This window comes from Lontra canadensis, unplaced genomic scaffold (genome assembly GCF_010015895.1).
Source record: "Lontra canadensis isolate GAN:19392208 unplaced genomic scaffold, GSC_riverotter_1.0 scaffold15, whole genome shotgun sequence".
Lineage (NCBI taxonomy): Eukaryota > Metazoa > Chordata > Mammalia > Carnivora > Mustelidae > Lontra > Lontra canadensis.
In genome coordinates, this window is record NW_022631009.1 from 21,836,436 (window position 1) to 21,862,478 (window position 26,043).

The 26,043-nt window shown below is 42.7% G+C and overlaps 1 protein-coding gene, 1 non-coding gene and 1 pseudogene across 2 annotated transcripts in view; all 3 read right to left on the reverse strand.

Annotated features, from left to right (window-relative positions):
- Positions 1 to 26,043, reverse strand: part of LAPTM4B (lysosomal protein transmembrane 4 beta) — a 76,375-nt gene that overhangs the window by 18,697 nt on the left and 31,635 nt on the right. Inside the window, exons 3-6 of the mRNA XM_032858637.1 lie at positions 9,816 to 9,889; positions 9,361 to 9,483; positions 6,402 to 6,500; positions 1,139 to 1,234 (exon numbers count right to left, since the gene is read on the reverse strand). Coding sequence (XP_032714528.1) covers positions 1,139 to 1,234; positions 6,402 to 6,500; positions 9,361 to 9,483; positions 9,816 to 9,889 — 392 coding nt within the window. The remainder of the gene's footprint in view (positions 1 to 1,138; positions 1,235 to 6,401; positions 6,501 to 9,360; positions 9,484 to 9,815; positions 9,890 to 26,043) is intronic.
- On the reverse strand, positions 15,488 to 15,992 carry LOC116868369 (annotated as a pseudogene).
- Positions 15,893 to 16,026, reverse strand: LOC116868452. The gene has a single exon (XR_004382844.1). It is a non-coding gene; the product is annotated as a small nucleolar RNA SNORA70 (small nucleolar RNA).

The following is a 26,043-nucleotide window of genomic DNA, read 5'->3' on the forward strand; positions in this document are numbered from 1 at the left end:
GAACCAACACCCCCACCCCAAGAGCCACCTCAGTGTCTGACACGCTGGGCTTTGTGCACCTGGTGGTGGCAGAGCCTATTCTTAAACCACTGCTCAAACACATGCAAGTCAACTCAGGACGTGCTGGGTGAACATGAAGAACTATTCACGTGCAGCATGCTTTCTCTCAGAAATTCCACAATGTTCTCAGTGTATCACCTGATACACATGTGTATGTAATAAAAGGAACGAAACTGTTTTATTCCCATTTTATATACAGAGAAATCAAGTCAGGGACAGGTTAAATTATTTCAGTGAGGTCACAGAGTGACTCACCACAATTTAAAAAACAGAACAAATATGTAAAACTCTGCTCTGGTTTAGACTTAACACGCCCTTGCTATTTACCCTTCCATGCGTGCTGTCCGTTCTATATCCCCTCCAATCCTGAACAGTAGGAGCCATCCCGCACGCTCATGTCATTTTTCCATTAACCACTCCTTGAGCACCTACTTGTTCCAAGCACTGTATCAGGCACCGTGCTGAACACAAAGATGATGGGACACGAAGAGGTTAATACCTAGAGGACTTATACTTTTCTTATGAGCCAGACAGTTTAAGATAATCTATATAAGGGACAAATGACTTTGAGGACTCTTCCAGTAAAGACATGTTTTCCATAATCATATTAAATAGATTTAAAAATTTTAAGTATGAACAACTAAGAACAGAGCAAAACTTAAAAATGTAGCATCCTCTGCTATTCTCATTTCTCTAGCTCTACAACCACATTTCTGGGTTCCAATTCACATGTCAAGTCAGACAGCAGTCATACTAAGCCGAACTGGTATCTAGAGTTTTATACCCTGGCTTAGTAATCGGGTTTGAGATACATAAATATGGGGAAAGTACATGTATTATCCATCTGTAATATTTTTAAAAATAAGCCAGAACTTATTTAAATAAAATACATGAGCTATCTACATTTTAAGATCCTCTAAGGAAAATAAAACACATTTCATTCCACAATCTTTTGACTAAGCAGCTCATTTAAGTCTGTTTCAACAATGTAAAAATAGAGCAAACACACTAGAAGCATCTAGAAGCCGTCATACAGTAGATGCGTGGAGATCTCCACGTTTAATGACTTCATACCTACCGTAGTGTCATTGCTGGTAACATAAACCAGGACATCAGAGGAGTTCCTGCCATTGATATACCGGTAGCAGTTCCAGACACAGCTAATCAAGTAACCCTGTAAGTGAGCAGTGATTATTAGGTCTCTGATTTCCAAACTTCAGACAATTTTCAGTCCCCCCACACAGAAAACCGTATTACAGAACTTTTATTTACTAACTTTTAAGTGCACATAGTAACTCTACTAAATCAAGAACTCTTTACAATTACAAATGTTTGGTATGTAACTTTCTGGTAGCTTATTCTATCACAGCAGCCCTCCCCCAAGATGGTAGGCGGTGGTGGAGGGGACAAGGGAGAGCAGGAGAAAAATGTAGCTGGAAGGCACAGTTGCCACGAACACTTGCTGCCCTCAATGTCACAGATCAATCCACGTGTTAACCCATTTTTCATCACTTTTTTTTTTAGAAGATTTTTTATTTATTTATTTGACAGAGATCACAATTAGATGGAGAGGCAGGCAGAGAGAGAGAGAGGGAAGCAGGCTCCCTGCTGAGCAGAGAGCCCGATGCGGAACTTGATCCCAAGACTCTGAGATCATGACCTGAGCTAAAGGCAGCGGCTCAACCCACTGAGCCACCCAGGCGCCCCTCATCACATTGTTTTTTTAAGATTTATTTATTTATTTGACAGAGAGACCACAAGTAGGCAGAGAGGCGGGCAGAGAGAGAGAGAGGGAAGCAGGCTCCCCACTGAGCAGAGAGCCCAATGCGGGGCTCGATCCTAGGACCCTGAGATTATGACCTTAGCCGAAGGCAGAGGCTTTAACCCACTGAGCCACCCAGGCGCTCCTCTCATCATATTTTTAATCTCCGTTTTCAGAATTTTTATTCTACATGATTATATATGATGAAACTAATCACATTCAAGTTAGTTTTTAGAAAAAACATTCACAGCATATAAATTTGCTTTGTGGTCAATAGAGGATACTAAATGATCTCCATCTTCATACTAAAATATCCAGAGAAGACCAATAAAATCAATGCCCAGAATAAAGCCAAGGATAAAGCACAAGTTCATGAGAGACATGCAGACTATGAGCCTCTTGCCCTTCCACTCTGAGCACCTAGGAGTGGATTAGAATTAGAGGACATCAAAATCCCTTTCCTACTTTACACTTTTTTGATCAAAAAACGTAAAGATGTGGAGAAATTGGAACCCTCGTTCACTGTGGGTGGCAATGTGAAACGATGCAGATGCTTTGGAGAACAGTCTGGTGGCTCCTCAAAGGGTTAAAGAGTGACCATATGACCCAGCAGTTCCACTCCTCTGTGTATGCCCATGAGAAAGGAAACATGTGCCCACACACACTATTGTACACGAATGCTCAAGCAGCGGTATTCCTAAGAGCCAGAGTGGGGAAGTGACGGCAACGTCCATCAACTGATGATCAGCTAGACAAAATGTGGTATATTCATGGGGTGGATACGTTCAGCCGTAAAAAGGAAAGAAATCCTGATACACAACATGGACGAACCCTGAAAATATGCTAAGTCAAAGCAAGTCAGTCCCAGAGGACCACATACTGTGTAGTTCTATTTATTTATTTATTTAAAGATTTTATTTATTTATTTATTTATTTGACAGAGAGACAGTGAGAGACAGCATGAGAGAAGGTCAGAGGGAGAAGCAGACTCCCCAGGGAGCAGGGAGCCCGATGTGGGACTCGATCCCAGGACTCCGGGATCATGACCTGAGCTGAAGGGAGTCGCCTAACCAACTGAGCCACCCTGGCACCCTGTATAGTTCTATTTATATGAAATGTCCCTAACAGACAAATCTATAGAGAGAGAAAGTCGATTAGTAGTTGTCAGGCATTGGGGATCTGGGGGTGATGAGGATGAGGGATAATGGCAGATCATGAAAATGTCCTCAAGTTACCCTGTTTACCACAGAGCTGGGTTCACACAACTCCGTGAATATACTAAAAACCATTGAATTGTACCCTTTAAATGGGTAAACTTTATGATTTATGAATTACATCGCAACAAAGTTGTTCTGTAACAAAAAAGATGTTAAAGGACAAAAGGAATGCCTGTCAACATTTCTTGACATTTCTTGGAAGACTGAGGTAAAATAATCCGTTGTATACTCAGAATGCTGTCTCAGGCTGCACTCATCCTTGATGGTGGTTATTTCTCATATTTAAATACTCTGTGATGATGTGAAGATGAAAATGTGTAAAATGGTACTTTATGAAATGTTTCTGGACAGCAATAATCCTAAACCGGGTATCAGCAATGACGAAAAGAGACAGGAAGGGCGTTATTTCTTGAACGATGCACATAATATGTTCATTTTACTCAAACCTTCAGTTTACTCAATGCCGTCGTTCCTTTAGTGAGAAAACAAGAGCCTTAGACTTTCTGAGAACTTCAGTACAAACGAAAACAAATGTTTGCATGTACTCATTATGTGTTCTGTGAGAAGACTACAGGCATCCATGATTTTAGCAGTGAGCAGTAGCTACTCTTTGAGGCCAGGTGAGACCTCTGCAGTTGACATGTCTACAACGCAAGTGTTAAACGGCAGAGGGGAGGCACCTGGGGGCAGAGGCTTCACAAGCCCAGCCAGCATTCTCAAGGGTTCCCGACACCACCATGTGCATTCGCTTACTCATCACGGCAAGGGGGGGAGAAACCCTCTCGCCTATTGTCTCTAAAAACCCAGTAACTTACATCAATGACCTTCTTTCTTTCTTGACATTTCTGTCCTCTTACTCCATTTCAAGAGAATTAAATATTTAGTATGTTTCCCAAATAAACATGCAGTGACAAATCATCTTTTGGTTTGGGCTCCTAAGGAACCCGTGTGGTGATAAACTTTATCAAACAGCACCTGGGAGGGACGCCTGGGTGGCTCAGTTGGTTAAGCAGCTGCCTTCGGCTCAGGTCGTGATCCCAGCGTCCTTGGATCGAGTCCCACATCGGGCTCCTTGCTCTGCAGGGAGCCTGCTTCTCCCTCTGCCTCTGCCTGCCATTCTGTCTGCCTGTGCTCGCTCTCTCTCCCTCTCTCTCTGACAAATAAATAAAATCTTTAAAAAAAAAAAAAAAAACCAGTACCCGGGAATTTAGGTCACAAGACCCACTAATCAGGTAAACTGATACATGCAATCACCGCATGTAGACTCATTTATTTAAATGAATAATCACCAAGTCTCTAAGTGCAAGGCATCGGCATAACGCTAGGACGATGGTAAAACTTAAGGCACAGTCTACCTTCTCAAGGAAATGCAGTCTGGTTAGTAAGCAGGTATTAAGTGACGAACTACTGAGACAAGGGCGCATCTCCTACAGGCTAGAGATAGGGCTGTATTGTACCTTTCATTCGATCATTATAATTAAGTGTTTTGCAATTTATTATAAAAGCACCACGGGGCAGACACTGTTCTTACTCACAACCTAACCCTAGTACCTAGAACAGGGCCTGGCACATGGGAGACCCTTAATAAATATTTATTGAAAAAAAAAAAAATGAATGCTGCATCTTCTCAACCACTAGTACACTCAAACTTCACAGTCACCCCCACAGCATGTTTTCTTAACCATTACTGCTGGTTATTAAATGAAAAAAACCAAGGCTCTGGCCACACGGACAGAAACAGCAATGAGAGAAGTGAACTCTGACTCAACATCTCAAGGTAAAGCATTTCAAAGACAAAGGAAAACACCTACAAAGTTAAAATGCCTCCAAGAGCACTAGGAGGTTCTGGCTTCTGCGCTGGTAATGGCAGAAAGTAGTGTGGTCAACCAACCTTCCCACATGTAAAAATGGTAAAATCTGCAATAAGATATACACGCAATTTGAAAGCATGAGGGAGGGACCAAAACAAGCAGAAATTAAAGAAAAGTCTGCCTTTAAAAAAAAAAAAAAAAAAAAAAAAAAGTTGCCTTTAAAAAAAAAAAAAAAAAAAAAAAAAAGTCTGCCTTTGGAAGACAAATTGTCAGGAACAGGGGTTTGAGAGTTTGCGACCTTTTGCCAGGTAGGGCAAGGGACCGTATTCAGGGCCCACAGAGAAGCCAGAAGGTTGGGGTGAGGAGAGCGAACTGGAGGGGCAGGAAGCCTCAATATGCACGTATAAAATCCGCCCCCATCCCGAGCACTGAGCAACACAGTAGGAACGCGTTCAGTTCATGGGGAAAATGCTGACTCAGACGACTCCCAATGGATCATCGTTTTACTCCTCTTCCTATTATCTGCTTCAAAAGACTATTCTCTCTAAATGCAGCTTCTTTGAGCTTATCGAAGCTTGGCTGTTTAAGAACTGGGTAATTTTAGGCCAACATAAAGACAACAAAAGATGTTAGGAATTAAAAGTTCAAAGTATAGTAATGATTTAGAAACTTTCTACTTCGCAGCAGCACACAAGCACCAAGTGCAGTGTTGTTTTTATCATCAGGTTCACAGAGATGAAAAAGAGGAGGCAGCACTTAACTGCTGAGGGCGTAGCAAACAGTGCTCTTGGGGTGCTGGTCACCTCATCTTGGGGGGAGCCGTCAGACACCCCAAAAGAAGCCCTCCAATTATGCACACCCTCTAATTTTAAGAAATGTTGTCTGGAAGAAATACCTGCATGAGTATATGAAAGATGTCGTAAAAAAAATAATAGCACTATTGAGTGAAAAAGCAGAAACCGTCTTGATGTCCAAAAATAAGTAATTTATTAAATATTGATAAATTCATATACCAGATTGCGAGAGAACACTGTTAAGACTATATTACATTGTAGGGGCCCCTGGGCGGCTCAGTGGGTTAAAGCCTCTGCTTTCGGCTCAGGTCATGAACCCAGGGTCCTGGGATCGAGCCCCGCATAGGGCTCTCTGCTCAGCAAGGAGCTTGCTTTCCTTCCTCTTTGCCTGCCTCTTTGCCTACCTGTGATCTCTGTCAAATAAATTAAAAAAAAAAAAAAAGACTATATTACATTGTAAAAACAAATTACAGAACAATGTGCACACATTGTAACGGCAATTGCAGTATCCAACTCACTACCTAAGGTGGTGAATGTATTCCCCTCCAAATGGATTTTGGAGTAACCCTTGGTTGGCAGGAACGTGGCTACTATTTCTCTCTCACACAGGTAAGAGAAGAAATGAACTGTTAGGCAATCAAAAGGCAGTTCAGAAATCTAAAGCAACATGAAGAACTAACAAAAGTTTGCTTACTTTCTTAGCATTCATGAATACACTTAACAGTATCTAGGCTGTAAGTAAAATCTTCACGCTTACCTTGAAAGTCAAGATAATGCTGATGAACAGAAGAATAATAAGGACCAAACAGGTAGGATTCACGGACATGATATCATCTCTGTAGGGAAAATTCGGAGGCTGCAAATAAAAAGTGCCTTGTTAACAAATTTCATTAATCATTCCAGATTAGACCCCTTAGGCATTAACCAGATATGCTTATTAAAAAGCAATCAGTTAAAGCAGACCGTTATTATTTAAGGCCACTACACACTTCCTAGCCCACTTCTAATGAAACAGTGACAGTGTGTAGAGAAAGGCCAGTGTGCTCGTAATTCCACAGTAACTTGTGAAAGGTCAAGTCAGAGAAGATTCGCGAGGCTTGGAAATGTAACTGTGCCCTCCTTACTGCACAGAAAGCCAGAAGTCAGTAGTTCTCCATCCGCCTGTGACACTGAGATTCACTGCAAATGGGGGACCACACTAAGGGGCTTACACAAGGCAAGGAGGGAAAACCTAATAAAATAGTCTTATTCATACAGAGCATTTTTTTGCTGATGTTACTTCTCAAGGAGCAGAATCTTTTACACTAGTAGGTATTTATAGCATTTTAAAAAAAAGAAAGAAAGAAGATCAAGTCCTACCATCTGGCCATATTGATTAACTATCAGGTCAAAGGAAACTTCTAAGGAGGCTCCGAACCGGCTCCTGTGGTCGGGTGTGGCCGGACAGCCCGCTGGAAGCCCTCCACGTCCCCGGCCTGGAGCATGGTGCATGGACAGCACCCCCAGCTGCCACATCCCCCTAAACTCTTCCTCATCATCCAATCCACGGCTTTGGACTCCACATTAGCAGTATTTTGAGATGTAACAAAGAGGTTCCAAATGTTAAAAAGGAGAATGGAAAGAAACTTCTCCTCCCCTCGGTCAACATCACCTAATGGTTTTCAATCTCCACTTACTTTGGGCCAAAACCCCAAAAGATAAAATCGGAGTCATTCTTTGTGATCAGCTCATGGGACTGGTCCTTCCCTTTACAGACTGGAAGGGTTTGCGTACTGCTAATCTTACAGGAAAGAATAAAACAACTTGGTGTCAACTTGGTGTCAATTCCTAAGATCAACACAAACCATACGGTTTCTGTGTCTAATTTAGAAAAAAGGATTAAAGTGGACGTACGTGGCTCGTTCCACAAAGACCTCCACAATCCCTCCCTCAGAAAAGTGAACACAGTTTCTACGTCAAGAGCTGGAGAACAGAGGCGCAATTTATTTTAACTGCATTTTACAAGACCACGCATGAGAATAGGCGTTCGTGTGAAGGGGTGCTCTCCCCCCACCTCAGGTAAGCGTCCCTTCAGACACGGCGGCCTGTCCGTGGGCCTCGCTGTCCACGCAGCTTTATCTTCATCCTTAGGCAGCCTCATCATCCGTGGGCCTCACGCCTTCAGCTCAAACTGCTTTTAAAGTAGAACATACTGAAGACATTCACTTGGATGATTTGGTTTGTAATTACAAATAAAAGATGGTGATTTTATTTCATTTTGTACTCCCTGTGCTTACTATCAGCATCACCAACATCACTTTACCACCGGGGGCTCTAAAGCAAATGAGTATGAAGTGACTGAGCAGCGTGGGGTATGGCAGAAAGTCGAGGTAGCCATCGGAGTGTTCTCAAGGCTCGCCTGCATGTTCCATGCTTTCTGCTTCTTCTAAGTCTCCGCAATACATAGATGGAGCAAACAACACACACTTCGAGGGATCACAAGGTCGCCACAGGGCTTTTCTTGGCGTCTCCTAACTTGGCACCACCCTTTCCTGGCCCCTCATGTGACAGGCTATGGGGAGGTCATGTTTCCTCCACATGTCCAAGGTTGATTGGAGGAGCCCGGCACTGGGTCATCATTACAGAATAAAGACACAAGTCCTTAAAGACTGAGGTCATTCTCCTAACTGCTCGTCACATAGAAACCCTCTCAGGCAGAAACACTCCAGCTCTACCATAAGAGAGAATATAGAGTAGCACACGGGAAATACACAATATTTTCTCCTCGACACTATAGGATACCAAAACACAGACCTGTTTTCTAAAGCAAAGGGAAGCTATTGCTAACAGCTTAAGAATGACAATCACAACAGCAGTGGCAACAGAACACTTTTAAGGAGCAAAAAACACTAGAGGCTTTTCATTCCGCTCTTCTAGGTCTGCTGAGTACTGGATATGCAACCTGGGCGTGCCAGCCGTGAGATCACAAACTCCCGCTGCTGCCATTCCTCCCTGCCCTCCCTCCACCCCTCCCCTCTCTCTTTTCCACTGAACTTCCGGCCTCCGCTGTCCTGTCAAATCCCCAGCCTTGAACCTCCTGTCCTAGAAAAACCCTGCTCCGTCCCCCTTGCGCACAAACAATGAAAACCTCCAAAGAGTCAACATTCTCTCCCTTTGAAACATGCTAAGATTTTGAAGAAATTAAATTTTAAGGCACAGTCACAATCTTGATACAAAGGCACAGAGGATTACATTCTCCCCCAGCTTCTGAATACCCAGTTACCCACTTTTGTTCAGATGGTCACAAAGAACATTTAACAGAAAACGAGGCCTAAAGAGATGCTTGAGCAGGAAAGGGGTTCTATGGCCAAATAAGTTTGGGAACCAGTGTACAGTACAGTTCCACTTTCTCCGTACAAGAGCAGAGGCAAAAAAACGATCCTCTGCTGATAACTGAGCAAACTACATTTTTACAAAATTAAGAATTAGTAAGTAGTTTATAATTTGCGTAGGTACATCTAATACAGTCATTGCAGCCCCCCTCTTATCAACCTCAAGAAGTTATGTTGTTCCAAAAAGCATTCTAAGAAACCAGAAACCTAAAAGGTAACACTCAAAAATCTCTAATCAGTAACTCAGATTCAAGTGGAAAAACCCAAAAATTTGTGTGTGTGTGTGTGTGTGTATATACACACAACCAGATCCTGAAGGGAACAGTGATGGGGATGGCCACATACCAGCTGTCGTATGTATTCCTGAATGGAGTTTGGATAAACCAGCACAGTGACGGCAACCAAGGTGTTGAGGGCGAAATCAAAGATCTGGTAACAGAAGAACGGGATGATCCAGGCAGCACGTTGCTAAATATGAGAGAAAATATGATGCTGTTGCGTTCATTATCATAAAATGTTATTTTTTCCCAACTCAGACAAATTGTTTCTTCCTCTAAAGGGAAGAGGAGGACAAGACATTCAATAAGCCAGGTCCTGAGGACAACTGGTCAACCACACTGAGGAACTTAACCAAAAGGTCTCTATGAACACTTCTGGTTGTCCACAGAATATTAATATGAGACTGAAACTTCAAAGGCTCTTAGAGGAAACTGAGAATCACTTTTTCTTTCTCACAAGTAGCTGCCCAGGCTACAAGGGTAAGGGACCAAGGAGAAGGCCCAGCCCCCAAAGCCGTTTACCTTGTACGCTCCGTAAGTGGCCATGGCACATATTAGGATCATGAGAAGAGAAATTGCGATCGCAATGCACATGTCTGCCAAAGGGTTAGGAAAGAAAGAAGAGAATCAGTAGGAGATCCACTGTTTTCACAGTTTCTGTCTTTCCTCAAAAGCAAAAACAATTATAAGCGAGAATTTAATATTAAGTCAAACACCCAGAGCTCTTCTGGAATTTGAAAAAGTTAAAGTTAATGGATATAAAATGTCCAAAAGGCACTCTCCCTAAATCACGTTAAGTGTCTACAGATAACATGCTGACTTCAACATAAGTTTATTTTGAAAATGGGAAAGAGATATTGGTTACATATGTTAAAAAAAAAAAAAGTTTGGAATTCTGGTTCACTGAGATATGTAATAAATCAGGTAGTTTTGAAACATGAGTGTCTCACTTGTATTTTATAAACTCGTGTTGTCTTGTGCCCTTATTAAAATCCTCCACTGGGTTGGGGGGGGCACCTGGGTGGCTCAGTGGGTTAAAGCCTCTGCCTTCAGCTCAGGTCATGATCCTAGGGTCCTGGGATTGAGCCCCACATTGGGCTCTCTGCTCAGCGGGGAGCCTGCTTCCCTCTCTCTCTCTGCCTGTCTCTCAGCCTACTTGTGATCTCTGTCTGTCAAATAAATAAATAAAATCTTTAAAAAAAAAAAAAAAAATCCTCCACTGGGGGCACTAGGATAGCTCCATCCGTTAGGTGTCTGCCTTCAGCTCAGGTCATGATCCCAGAGTCCTGGGATTGAGTCCCACCTTGGGTTCCTTGATCAGCAGGGAGTCTGCTTCTCCCTCTCCCCTCCTCTCACTTATTCTGTTTCTCTCTCAAATAAATAATATCTTTTAAAAAAAAATTAAGAAAGCCCTCCACTGGCTTCCCATCTCATTTAAAATAAACTATCGGTGCGCCTGGGTGGCTCAGTGGGTTAAGCCGCTGCCTTCGGCTCAGGTCATGATCTCAGGGTCCTGGGATCGAGTCCCACATCGAGCTCTCTGCTCAGCGGGGAGCCTGCTTCCCTCTCTCTCTCTACCTGCCTCTCTACTTGTGATCTCTGTCAAATCAGTAAATAAAATATTAAAAATAAAATAAAATAAAATAAACTATCGATTTCTTATCACAGCCTTTATGTCTGTATTTCTTACTTCCCTTCTTCCTACAATCCAGCCACACCACTTGGTTCCCTAAGTACAACGAGGAGAACATCCCATCATGGGGCCTCGCATCTGCAGTTCCCGCTGACTAGAGGCAACATCACTCACGTTTTCACGGGAGTAGCTCTGCCTTTTTATTTTTATTAAGATTCTATTTACTTGAGGGGGAGAGAGAGTACACACACAAGTGGGGTGGCGGGGAATGGGGCAGAGAGGGAACCCGACGGGGGCTCGATCCCAGGACCCTGAGATCGTGAATGGAGCCCAGGCACCCCTAGCTCTGCCTTTTTAATCATTCAGGCCATAGCTCAGACATCAACATCTCCAACAGCTCTTCCCTGAGTATTCTAGGTAAGGCACCCCTCACACTTCCTCCCGAGTTGGTATTGTATTTTTTTTTTAAACATTTTATTTATTTATTTGACAGAGATCAAAAGTAGGCAGAGAGAGAGAGGGAAGCAGACTTCCCACCTAGCAGAGAGCCCAATGTGGGGCTCGATCCCAAGACCCTGAGATCATGACCTGAGCCCAAGGCAGAGGCTTAACCCACTGAGCCACCGAGGCATCCCAATGTCATATTCTCTTTATAGTACTTATCACTACTATCTTACGTCTGTTGTGTATTATTGTCTGTCTCCCCATGCAAGAACCCTTCCGGGGGGAAAGAACTCTCTGTATCTTGTTTACTCCTACAACTCAACACACAGAAGGGGACAGATGCCCACCATAGTGGCCACTAGCCACAGGGAGGCACTGAGCACTTGCAGCAGGCTCAATCTGAATTAAGATGTGCTGTAAAATTAAAATGTACTCCAGAATTCCAGGTCCTGATTTAAAAAAGAAAAAAAGTGAAGTATCTTATTAATAATTTTTGTATGATTACATGCTAAAATATTTTGGATATACAGAGCTAAGATAAATTTATTGAAGTTAATTTCACCTGTGTTTTTAAATGCGGCTGCTAGGAAATTTTAAATTCCATTATGTGTTTGCGCTCTATTTCTATCTAACAATGCTGATCTGGAACAATGCCTGCTAACACAGCAGAGACTAAGCGAACATTTATTCAAGAGGTCATGTTACTGTTATCTTTAGGGATTCAGATGACGACACATGACTGGGGTTCCCGTGTGGGGTGCTCACAAAAACCCACGCTGTAAACATCTGTATGGTGCTGACAGTGGCCAAGGCACTTCACAGACACCTCTTTTAGTACTCCTCACTCTGAAGCAGACCTGTTCCCACCGAGCACACTGCACAACCAGGCTCGGAGCGTATGTGACTTGCTGAGACAGTATTTGCATCAAAAGGCCGAACTTGACTAATCTTCACTCGCTGGATCTCAGATCTTTGCCTCTTTCTGCTAAGACTCTGCGGCTTCTACTTCAGCTCTGAATGCTGACCAATGATCTAACCTGGCCTGTCACTTCCTACAGGTATTTCTCCAAAGGAAAACATTCCACTTCTAGAACCTTCCTCTCTGTATCCTCAGCTTTAGAGATGAGAGGACATTTTAAGTAGGAGGTCTACATAAAATGCAGATATATCAAAAAAGACCATTCGCCATCTTAAGGAAAAAAAACAACTCGAAGGCTCCTGAGATTAATCTACAGATTTAGTGCAATAAATTCATAATGATGCTGGTCACTTTAATTAAAGGAATGAAAATTGGGGCACCTGGGGTGGCTCAGTGGTTAAAGCCTCTGCCTTTGGCTCAGGTCATGATTCTAGGGTCCTGGGATCGAGCCCCACATGGAGCTCTCTGCTCAGCAGGGAGCCTGCTTCCTCCTCTCTCTCTGCCTGCCTCTCTACCTACTTGTAACCTCGGTCTGTCAAATAAATAAATAAATAAATCTTTAAAAAAAAAAAAAAAAAAGGAATGAAAATCTAATTCTCAAATAAGAAAAAAAAAAAAAAAATCACTCAGAGAGTGATTAGCCCTAGCCAGTACTTGAAAGATCATAGTTTCTGCGGTGTCTGGGTGGCTCAGTGGGTTGAGCCTCTGCCTTCGGCTCAGGTCATGATCCCAGGGTCCTGGGATGGAGCCCCACGGCAGGCTCCCTGTTCTGCGAACAGTCTGCTTCTCCCTCTCTTTCTGCCCCTCTCCCCCTCTCGTGTTCTCTCTCACTTCCACTCTTTCTCTCTCAAGGAAATAAATAAAATCTTTAAAAAAAAAAAAAAGAGGACATGATTTCTTTCAGAATACATACATATTTTGTCGTTAATAATTTTTATGCTACATTAACTTAGCTTTTCCCTCTTGTGAGGGAAAAGATACCTACAAGGAAAGTTAATGTATGCCTCACAGCATCTTCGCAGATCAGTGGGGAAATAAACCCAAATGCATTTTCCATGCAAAATGAAGCGCAAGAGGCTGACCTAACAACCCCTTACAGGCAAAGGGCAAGCCTCTCTGTAGGGAGCCACATATATAAATAAACACGGATGCATTCTATTGCCTTCGTTTGCATGTGAAGCAATGAAGCAGTGAGGGTTTTCAGGTTCTTCCTGTCTACGGAAAGCTATGACCAGAGGGGGATGTCCATCGCCTGCTTTGTTTCCCCCCTTCATAGATATGCTTTCTTTCCTCACTGAACTGGGCTGTTGTGTTATTTCATTTAATCCCTAGAAGAAACCTAAGAGATGGGGCACCTGGGTGGCTCAGTGGGTTAAAGCCTCTGCCTTCGACTCAGGTCATGATCCCAGGGTCCTGGGATCGAACCCCTTATCGGGCTCTCTGCTCTGTGGAGAGCCTGCTTTCTCCTCTCTCTCTGCCTGCCTCTCTGCCTACTTGTGATCTCTGTCAAATAAATAAATAAAATCTTTTAAAAAATAAGAAATAAAAAAAATAAAAGACCAGCCACAGACTGGGAGAATTAAAAAAAAAAAAAAGAAAGAAAGAAACCTAAGAGATAGTAAGTACTAATATTATCCCCATTTTAGATAAGAAAAAGATGGCTCAAAGAAGGCAAGTAATTTACCCAAGGCTGCCCAGCTAGTAAGTGGGATATTCTTCCCAAGTAGTCTAACCCCCCAGTCAACTCTCTCAGGCAGTATAGGGCCCAGCTGGGAAGGAGGTATCACACAGAATGACACAGGTCAGGGAAAGCCACACAGCAGCTCCTCCAAGGAGCTGGACATCAGTATGTACTTGCTATGTGCAAAACCAACCCGAATTTATAGTGACCTTTGAAACCTGCATTCAGGCAAAAGTTTATTATTTTCTTGCCAACTGAGACAGTTTCCAAATTCTGTACAAGCATATTTTATAATGAGAAAAACATTAATTTAGGGGGGCCTGGGTGGCTCAGTGGATTAAAGCCTCTGCCTTCGGCTCAGGTCATGATCTCGGGATCCTGGGATCAAACCCCGCATCAAGCTCTCTGCTAAGCAGGGAGCCTGCTTCACGGCACTCTCTCTGCCTGACTTTCTGACTACTTGTGATCTCTTTGTCAAATAAATAAATAAAATCTTTTTTAAAAATTGTAATTTAAAAAAAGAAAGAAAAACATTAATTTAACAGAAGCCAGCCCATTTAGAGGATATTTGCTACTTCACAGATCTTAAACAAGACAGATAGGTAGACAGACAAACTCAAAGCTGTATTCAAAAATTTTAAGTATTAATATAACCACAAAAATTGATACAACCTGCATATCCTACTCTGAAGTAAAAAGAAACTCCAGAACTAAATCTCACATAATCATAATGTTTAAATGTACGTTTTTCTGAAAGAGAAATTTTTTTTTGAAGATATTTATTTGACACAGAGAGAGCATAAGCAGTGGGAGCTGCAGAAGGAGGGGGGAAGCGCCCCCAGGGCTCAATCCCTGAGATCATGACCTGAGCTGAAGGCAAACACTTAACCGAGCCACCCAGGGGCCCCGTCAAAGAAGAGAAATTTAAAAGGCACAAATAAAATTTGTAATAGGTACCCTATTACCCAGCACATTGACACACTACTTACAATTATGAAAATGTTAATTTGAGATGAGGAACTTTTCAATATTCTGTTCATACAAATTATTATACCAACCACACTGACCAGACTGAATTTATGACAAGCATGTGAAATCCCTTAGGTAGAATCACAGTGTAAACTGAATAAAACCACAGAGCGGGTTAAGATAAAGCAGGCTCACGTGCCTTCTCTCCTAGCCAACGAGAGCACAGGTTGATTCCTCTGAAATAATGCATAGGGCACCATGGTGAACATGAGTTACTCTGAGGGATTAAAATTCCTTTATTTGTCTTATTTTTTAAGCAGGTTCCACATCCAGCATGGAGCCCAACACAGGACTTGAACTCACGACCCTAAGATCGAGACAAGAGCTGAGATCAAAAGCTGGACGCTTAACTGAGACACCCAAGAACCCCTAAAGTTCATTTTTTTTAATTCATTCCTTTTAATTACGTCATGTAAATGAGGTTATTACTCTAATAACAAAGTATGTTTTTTTTTTTTTTTTTTTGGACAGGAAGTTGGATTTACTGGTGGTGGGCATGAATATGACGGGAAGGGGTAGTGCCAAGGTTCTCATGAGTGCAGAGCCCTCCATTTGTCCAAGGGACCACGGTTAGGGATGTATTTGACCCCACAGCCATCTGGAATAAGCTGCTTTTCAGCCACCAGGTCTTCAAATTCATCTGTATTGAACTTAGTAAAGCCCCACTTCTTGGAGATGTGTATCTTCTGGTGGCCAGGGAACTTGAACTTGGCCCTGCATAGGGTCTCAATCACATGCTCCTTGTTCTACAGCTTGGTATGGATGGACATGATGACTTGGCCAATGTGGACCCTGGCTACTGTGCCCTGGGGCTTTCCAAAGGCACCCCGCATACCTGTCTGCAGCCTAAATTGGAGATAGCCATGTGGTCAGACCCCAGCATCCACCAAAAGGGTTGTCTCCAAGGTCCCTTAGGGCAACCCGTACAATCAACAGGCTGCATACACTACTGAGGAGCCTACTGTTTGCAGTCATGGCACACTAGGCGCCCATAGACAAAGAGCAGAGCCGGCTTAATTGGCTGCATTAAGTATGGATTTCTACGATCAGTAATAGTACTGTTCAGTGACAGGGACAACATTTACTTATTCTTGGCACCAGGAGATCCCAGTAGCAATCCAGTCCGAGCACGCTGTCCTCAGTTGTTCCCTTAATTAAATTCCTGCTTTAATAATGCAGTTCTAATTTGAAAAGGATCCTAAGAAAAGCTAGGCCACAAAAGGCTAATTAGACCATGTTTTCTGACACTTAGTCAATCATTGAAACAGAATAGGCATGTAAAGGAGTTCTCTGAAATGCCTTTCTCTTTCTTTCTAAGTCACTGTATTGTCAATTATTGGTGAGACTGAGTATTTTTTCCCAAATAATTACCCAGATCTCCCATTTCTTTCTTCTGTTCCTTTCCCCCCACTTTTTCCTATTTGAGCTGGGTTTCTATCTCTTGTAACTGAAAGTGTTCTCCTAATGCAATTTGCTATAGTTCCTGAATATATTAAGAACAATCCCTTTTTGTCTATCATCAATGTTGCAAGTCATTTTCCCAATTTATTTCTTTCAACATTACTATGCTGACCTCTGATACAAAAAAAGGTGTATGTAGGACTTGTTGGTATGTATATTTTCATAGGATTCAAATCATTTCTTGCATTGTTGTCTCTTGGCCTTAATGTCATGGAATGCCTTTGTTTAAATACCCTTATTTCTAATTCCACTTTCCCTTATTATCTCTTTGATTTGGTTCTTTTCCATAAAACTTGGGAGCTAGCTAGATAACTACTTGATTCATGTTCCCATCTTACTTCCTTAGTCATAAGTCATTGTTTTCGTCTCAAGTTTCTCTCATTTTTGGCCACATTCCTGGCACCGCAGTTTATGAAAACAAACACTATCTGGGGTCTATTCTCACTGTTAGGTCTAGAGAACTATTTTCAGATGGATCTGCAGCAACACTATGAGCTACTGACCCAAAATACGAAGCTCTGAATGCCCACGGGGGCAAAGAGAAAACACAGGTTCAGCAAGTCCCTACTATAGGGTTCCCACGTTCTGAGACTGAAAAGCTTGGGGAGGAGAACGCAATTGGGCACTAGTTTTATTACATTAAAACAGAAGAAAGGTTCTAATTAATACACTTTTTGTTATGTGTGGGGCAACTGTTTACAACTTTTTATTGAAGCAGATTCAGATGGAAGAGTTTTTTGGTAACCTCGCTAATTTACAACTTTGTTCTTTTTAATTTTTTTTTTTTAGGGTTTTTTTATTTCACAGACAGAGATCACAAGTAGACAGAGAGACAGACAGAGAGAGGGGGGAAGCAGGCTCCCTGCTGAGCAGAGAGCCTGATGTGGGGCTTGATCCCAGGACCCTGAGATCATGATCTGATCATGACCTGAGCCAAAGGCAGAGGCTTAACCCACTGAGCTACCCAGGAACCCCTACAAAGTTCTTCTTCCTTTTTTTTTTTTTTTTTTTTAAGATTTATTTATTTATTTATTTATTTATTTGAGAGAGAATGAGTGAGAGAGCATGAAGAGAGGAGGTGGTCAGAGTGAGAAGCAGACTCCCCAAAGAGCTGGGAGCCCAATGCGGGACTCGATCCTGGAAGTCCGGGATCATGACCTGAGCCGAAGGCAGTTGCCCAACCAGCTGAGCCACCCAGGTGCCCCCCCTACAACGTTATTCTTAAACTCAGCATTTATTTCCTGAATACTCAACAGGTGTGTAATATGAAATGAACACCATTAAGGACATAATCTAGAGAACCTCTAGATTCCTCTTCTGATGCTCAGCATCTACTGGAGAGGGAGAGAAGAATTCAAGAAGAGGTAACTGACGAAGACCTAACTAAGGGAGGTCAGAGGGCACAGTATTATTTTCAGAAAAGGGGAATAAAGAATTTATTGGAGGACATGATTATTTGGAAGGGTTTTCTTCCTCATACTTTTTTATTGAGATTTAATTCACATGCCATAAAAATTACTCTTTAAATAAAAATTACTCTTTAAAAAAAATTACTCTTTATAGTTCAGTGAGTTTTTGGTAGAATCACAAAGCTGCACAGCTCATCACCACTAATTCCAGAATATTTTCACTCTCCCAAAAAAATCCCCCATACCCTCAGCAGTCACTCCCCATTCCCCCTTCCTCCAGCCCCTGGCAGTTACTCATCTACTTTCCATCTCTATAGACCTGCCCATTCCGTACATCTCATATAAACGGAATCAAATAATATGTGGCTTTTGTGTCTCTGTGTCTGGCATAACGTTTGCAAGGTTTACCCATGTTGTCAGGCCCTAGGAATTAAAATAAGCTATAAAAGGTTAGGAAGGATTAGTTATTTCAATAACTTGCTTAAACTGTCAAGTTCAGAGACTCTCTCTTAACCCCCTATTCTCTAAGATAAGGAAATTAGCTCTTGCCAGCTATATGCTTATACTGAGATATATACGGACATAATTAAGTCTCTATATAAAAATAGAACCAAGGCACCTGGCTGACTCAGTCAGTAGAGCAAGTGACTCTTGATCTCGGGGATATAAGATTGAGTCCCACATTGGCTATACAGTTTACTTAAAAATGAAATCTTTAAAAAAAAAATGAGAAAGAAAAACTAATAAACAGCATTTACATTTTTTTGGTGTGATTATGTTCACCGGAGAACCAAGATACCTATGTGTCTACACCACGTGGTGAAGAAAGCAAAAGAACTTTATTTTTAAACTTTTGAAGACATTTAATGAAAAAACATGAATGATCTATAGATTTAATGCAATCCCTATTAAACTACAAATTTTTCACAGACCTAGGAAAAAAACAACCCTAAAATTTATATGGAACCACAAAAGATCCCAAATAGCCAAAGCAATCTTGAGAAAGAAAAACCAAGCTGGAGGCATCACCATTCCAGTCTTCAAATTATACTACAAAATATAGCACTGGTACAACCACAGACCCATAGATCAACAGAACAGAATAGAAAACCCAGAAATAAACCCACAATTATATGGTCAATTAATCTTCAACAAAGCAGAAAAGAATATCTAATGGAAAAAAGACAGTCTCTTCAACAAATGGTGTTGGGAACACTGGACAGCTACATGCAAAAGAATGAAACTGGACCACTTTCTTACACCATACGCAAAGATAAACTCAAAATGGATCAGGAGCTAAATGTGAAACCTGAAACCATAAAAATCCTTGAGGAGAACACCGGCAGTAATTTCTCTGTCATCGGCTGTAGCAACGGTTTTTCTAGATACATCTCCTGAGGTAAGGGAAGCAAAAGATAAACTACTGGGACTATGTCAAAATAAAAAGTTTCTGCACAGTGCAACAAGAACTAAACTAAAAACAGGAGAAGGGATCTGCAAATCACATATTCGATAAAGAATTAGTATCTTAGGGGCGCCTGGGTGGCTCAGTGGGTTAAAGCCTCTGCCTTAGGCTCAGGTCATGATCCCAGGGTCCTGGGATCGAGCCCTGCATTGGGCTCTCTGCTCAGCGGGGAGCCTGCTTCCTCCTCTCTCATCCTGCCTCTCTGCCTACTTGTAATCTGTCTGTCAAATAAATAAATAAACAAAATCTTTAAAAAAAAATTAGTATCTTAAAAAAGGAACTTATCAAACTAAACATCCAAAAAACAAGTAATCCAATTAAAATATGGGCAACAACATGAACAGACATTTCCCCAAAGACATCCAGATGGCCAACAGACACATGAAAAGATGCTCAACGTGACTCATCATCAGGGAAATGCAATCAAAACCAGAGTGAGATACCACCTCACACCAGTCAGAATAGCTAAAATCAACAACATATGGACCAACAAGTGTTGGTGAGGAAACCCTCATGCACTGCTGGTGGGGATGCGAACTGGTGCAGCCACTGAGGAAACCAGTATGGAGGTTCTTCAAAGTTAAAAACAGAACTCCCCTGAGATCCAGTAATGGCACTACTGGGTGTTTACCCCAAAAGCACAAAAAATAATTCAAAGGGATATATGCACCCCTATGTTTACCTACATTACCTACAATAGCCAAATTGTGGAAGCAGCCAAGTGTCCATCAACTGATGAATGGATAAAGACAATTTGGCATATATACAATGGAGTATTACTCAACGAGAAAGAGTTAATATCTTGCCTGTTTACAGCAACATGGATGGAGCCAGAAAGTATAATGCTAAATGAAATAAGTCAGTTACAGAAAGAAAAATACCATATGACTTCACTCACATGTGGAGTTAAGAAACAAAACAAATGGGCAAAGGAAAACAGAGAGAGAGAGAGAGAGAGAGAGAAACCCAGAAACGGACTCTGAACTGTAGTGAAGAAACTGATGGTTACGAGGGGAAGAGGATGAGGAAATGGGTTAAACAGGTGATGGGGATTAAGGAGGACACTTGTAATGAGCACTGGGTATTGTATGGATATTGTAACACTGTATGTTCAATACTGGAATTAAAATTTAAAAAATAAAAAAATAGAAACATGTACAATCTATACATATAGGAAAAGTTTTGGAAACATTACTCATGGGACACTGAAGAAGATCTGTATTAACTAGTAAGTTGTAACCAGACATTTTTTTAATTTACTAACTTGTTTTTAGACAACATGTAAACCTGGGCGGGAGTGGGGCAAAGGGAGAGAGAAAATCTTAAGCAGGCTCCACATCCAGTGTGGAGCGCAACACAGGGCTCCATCTCATAACCCTGAGATCATGACCTGAGCTAAAAATCGAAGAGTCAGATACTAATCAAGTGAGCCACGCAGGTGCCCCTGTAATCAGATTTTTTTTTTTGAGATTTTATTTATTTGACAGAGAGGGACACAGTGAAAGAGGGCACACAAGCAGTGGGGGTCGGAGAGGGAGAAGCAGGCTCTCCGCTGAGAGGGAGCTTGATGCAGGGCTCGAGCCCAAGACCCTGGGATCATGACCTGAGCCAAAGGCAGACGCTTAACGACTGAGCCACCCAGGCGCCCTTGTAATCAGGTATTTTAAAAAGTGTTACATATCTCTGTAAATTCACTAAAACTCATTGACTTGTACATTTTAAATGGGTTCCATTTTTTTTTCTTTAAGGATTTTATTCATTTGACAGAGAGCGAGACAGTGAGAGAACACAAGCAGGTAGAGTGGAGGAGGGAGAAGCAGACTCCCTGCCAACCTGGGAACCCGATGCGGGGCTCCTGGGATCATAAGCATCTGCCTTCGGCTCAGGTCAACGACTGAGCCATCCAGGCACCCCTCAATAATGCCTTTTTTTTTTTTTTTTAAAGATTTATTTATTTATTTATTTGACAGAGATCACAAGTAGGCAGAGAGGCAGGCAGAGAGAGAGGGAAGCAGGCTCCCTGCTAAGCAGAGAGCCCGATGTGGGGCTCGATCCCAGGACCCTGAGATCCTGACCTGAGCCCAAGGCAGAGGCTTTAACCCACTGAGCCACCCAGGCGCCCCAATAATGTTTTTTTTTAAAACATGTAACTAGACAAAATACCACATGTAAGGTATCACTTCTCCCTAGGTTAATCAGTAAGTTTAACATCTGTTATTAACAAATATGCAACAGAACTGCCTGAGAACTGGGTAAGTTGATGCTAAAGCGTAGGAGAAAAAACAATAAAGAATAGTTGGAAGATTTCTGAAAAAGGAGGACAGATCAGGCTCACCATACGCTATAGCATGTCTGCAGTGGGGACTGGCACTGAGCATTCACTCCCACCTTCTAGTGGGTCTGCCTGTTCTGCAGAGGCTAGAAAGCTACAATCTGCATCTTCCAGACTTCCTTGCAGCGCGGTGCTGGAAGCAGAAAACGACTCCCCAGATAGATGGAGACACGGAACGACAACTCTCTCCTCCAAACACCTTCTGCCCTGCCCATGGCCCATCCCGTCGAGTTTCAGCAATAATCCTGCTGACTCAGCTCACTGAAAACCCTTCTCCTTGGTATCAGATCATCCTGATTATCGGATCAAATTCTTCATCCCCCAGCCTCTACAACGTGCCACTCTGGTTTGCCTTCGGCGAGAATCCTATTGAACTGTCTAGCAACAACCTCTCCAGCCTTGCTGTTTCTGCACCGACCCCCACCTGCCGACCCCCACCTGCCCCATGGCTATCCCACTTCACTCATCCTTGCTGGAGGCGGAGTTGAGCTTGACCTCCTTCCCCTACTGCACAACCCCTCTTGACTAAAGTTGTCCTTACCATCTTTAACAAGTGTCTGAGTAACTTTCTCATCAACACAATAAAACCGAAAAAGCTCTCTCCTGTCTCAGGAGGCAGACTATGTGAACCCAGCCTATGATTCAGCATGAAAATAGATCAATTAGTGATACAAATGTATTTGTACTTCTACTAAGAAAGGCAAAGAGATGGTCAACAGTTCAGTAAATGGCTACCTCTGAGATCAGAGGAAAGCATATGCATCAGGAAAGGACCCACTGGACTCTTTTGAAAGTAAGGTAAAAATTTAACTTCTTAAAATGAGCGGCGGGTACACAAGTTATTTGGTATTCCGTAAATACGGTTTTATACTGGGGCACCTGGGTGGCTCAGTCAGTTAAGCGTCTGCCTTTGGCTCAGGTCATGATTGCACGGTCTGGGGATCCAGCCCCTGAGCCCACATCAGGGTTCCCTGCTCAGTGGGGAGTCTGCTTCTCCCTCTCCCTCTGACCCTCCCCACTTGGCACTCACTCTCTCAAATGAATTAAAAAAAAAAAAAAAATACCGGGGCACCTGGGTGGCTCAGTGAGTTAAGGCCTCTGCCTTCGGCTCAGGTCGTGATCCCAGGGTCCTGGGATCGAGCCCCGTATCAGGGTCTCTGCTCAGCATTGAGTCTGCTTCCTCCTCTGCCTGCCTCTCTGACTACTTATGATCTCTGTCTGTCAAATAAATAAATAAATTCTTTAAAAAAAAATACTGTTTTATACCTAGTCACTACTTAAGAGAGGTAATTCTATAAAAAATAAAAACTCCAAATTTTACTAATGAAAAAAGCAAGGTAGATATTCATTGTACATGAAACTTTTCTGAAAGGTTTGAATTTTTTCAAAATAAAGATGTGGAGAAAAAAACAAGATCCTCACACTAAACCCATGCTAAATGGTAGAGCACATCCTGATTTCAAACACATTAGAACTCCAACAGCAACAACAAAATTCATCATCGGAGAAGCTGCAGGGGGGAAAGAACACAGAAGGAAGAGCACAGGATGCTTGAGAGGAACTTCTGGTTCCTGCGCACTCCCTGTCCAACCCGGAACCTCAAACCAATCAAAGAAATCTGCAGGGGGAGCACCCTGCTTCAGGATTCTTTCTCTCCCTCTGCCCCTCCCCTGCCTGCTTGCTCTCTCTCTCTCTCAAATAAACCTTTTTTTAAAAAAAGGAACTGACTCTGATTTTATTGATTTTTAAAGATTTTACTTATTTATTGGACAGAGAGAGTAGGTGCATGAGAGGGGGAGCTGCAGGCAGAGGCAGAGAGAAGGCAGGTTCCCCACTGAGCAGTGAGCCCCCCATGTGGCACTAGATCCCAGGACCTGGAGATCATGACCTGAGCAGAAGGAAGACACTAAACTGACTGAACCACCCAGGCATCCTGGCTTAACGTACGTAACTTTAAAAAAGACACTTAGCAAAGTTTTGGGAGGGGGGGGTGAGATTTTACTGAGAGAGACACAGCGAGAGAAGCGATACAAGCAGGCTTCCTGACAACCTGGGAGTCCAATGCAGGGCTCAATCCCAGGACACAGAGATCATGAACTGAGCCGAAGACAGATGCTTAACGACTGAACCACCCAGATACCCCATTAGCAAAGTTCCTTACTCCTGTAGGTGAAGTGGGGAAATGTGCACCAAGCCAAACAGTCAGGTTACGTGAACACCCAGGTAAGCGAGTGAATGATTGTTCTCAGAGGTCTTCATTGGCCTTTCACCATCCAGTTCTCTGGCCCAGAAAGGCAGACCTGTATGGACTATCAGCAGCCTCCCGTGCCCTCTGGCCTGACTGCATTCCAGTCAGGAGTCCAGACAGGAGAGCAGAAGCAAGGAGAGGGTGCCTTGGGTTGGCTGTGGCCCTAGACCAGAGGCCACTCATCCTAAAGAAGAGGTTAACCCTGTAAGAGTCTCTCATTCCCAGATCCAATAACCACAGCCTCCCACCAATCCTTCAGGTCTAGGACAGTCTCTGTGGCTTTGATTATCCATGTCACTTCATTATCCCTAGGGGTTTTCGTACATCTACATCTTAGTTAAAAAAAAAATCTCCCTTGACAATGTTCATTGAATTATCTTTAAAAAATAAAGAGGTGGTCAATGTGTAGAATATGCAACCTTTTGAGCCATGTGATTTAAAAGGTAAATATACAGATGGGAGGGAGGAGAGTGGATGATGGATAATGAAAGTAAAGGGCCAGGAAGGTTCCTATGGCTCTACTTCCCCAGCTGCTGCATGGGTATGTCTACTTCAAGACTGCGGGGATCCTTATGCACAGTGGACAAGCTGTGCAGATGGACTGCCAGGCTTCTATGGGGGTATGTGAACAGACAGCAGGCAGGCAGCCTGGGATCCTCTCCAAATGACAGAGCAAGGAGAGCTCTACTCTGTGATGTCAAGAGCCATATGGAGTGGTGCCTGGGTGGCTCAGTAGGTTAAACCTCTGCCCTCGGCTCAGGTCATGATCTCAGGGTCCTGGGATCAAACCCCACATCGGGCTCTCTGCTCAGCAGGGAGCCTGCTTCCCCCTCTCTCTGCTTGCCTCTCTGCCTACTTGTGATCTCTGCCAAATAAATAAATAAAATCTTTTAAAATTTTAAAAAAAAAAGAGCCATATGGAAAGCCCTAGCCAATCATTCTTTGAGCTTTCCAATTTCTTAGATTTTAATTAATTAATGAGAGAGAGAGGCATGCACATGTTGGGGGGATAGAGACAGCGGGGGAAGGAGACAGAGAATCCCAAGCGTCCCAAGAGGACTGAACACCCAGTGGGGAGCCCAACTCAGGAGTCAATCTCACAACCCTGAGACCGTGACCTGAACCAAAACCAAGAGTCAGATGCTTGGGGCGCCTGGGTGGCTCAGTGGTTTAAAGCCTCTGCCTCTGACTCAGGTCATGATCTTGGCATCCTGGGATCAAGTCCCACATCGGGCTCTCTGCTTGTGGGGAGCCTGCTTCCCCCTCTCCTCTGCCTGATTCTCTGCCACTTGTGATCTCTGTCAAATAAATAAATAAAACTCTTAAAAAAAAACAACAGGAAATTAACACTTTTATAATATTATTAATTAATCTACAAAAATTGTGTGAACTTTACAAGTCTCCCTTTTATTGTCCTTTTTCTGTTGCAGAATCCAATCCAGGATCTCGTACTACATTTAGTTGTGTCTCTTTAGTTTCCTCCAACCTATGACAGTTCCTCATGCTTTCTTAGTGTAGTCAACTGGGGGGGGGATAAAAATATTTATTTATTTATAAATTATAAATATGTATTATTTTTGCATCATATAACATATATAAAAATACAAATGTTAAAGGGCCAGATTTTTTTTTTAAAGAGAAATCCTACTTTCTTTATCCCAGAGGATTCTCCCATATGCCTTGTTTCGATGTAAATAATAAATCTTATTCTACCAGATTATTTTAGGAAAATACCATATGGAAAAGTGAAACACATTCCCGCTCTGTCCTGGATAAAATCTGCGTATCACCACCACCACTCCAAGAAGGTATCAACTTAAAATTGCTATTTAAAGCAATTGCTTGTACCCATTTCAAGAATTATTTAATTCTATCCATGTGTGAGTTAAATACAGAAAGGCTTGTCAAACACAATGAACTTTGACCTACAAAATTTGTTTTTAAAAAGGAGATGGGGCACCTAGGTTGCTTACTGGATTAGGCATCTGACTCTTGGTCTCAGCTCAGGTCTTGATCTCAAGGTCGTGAGTTCAAGCTCCACATTAAGCGGGGGGGGGAGGGGGGGGGGGTGGGGCGGGGGGGCGCGGGCGGGCGAGGAGGATCCTTCTGGCGGGGCGCTGGTCCCGCGG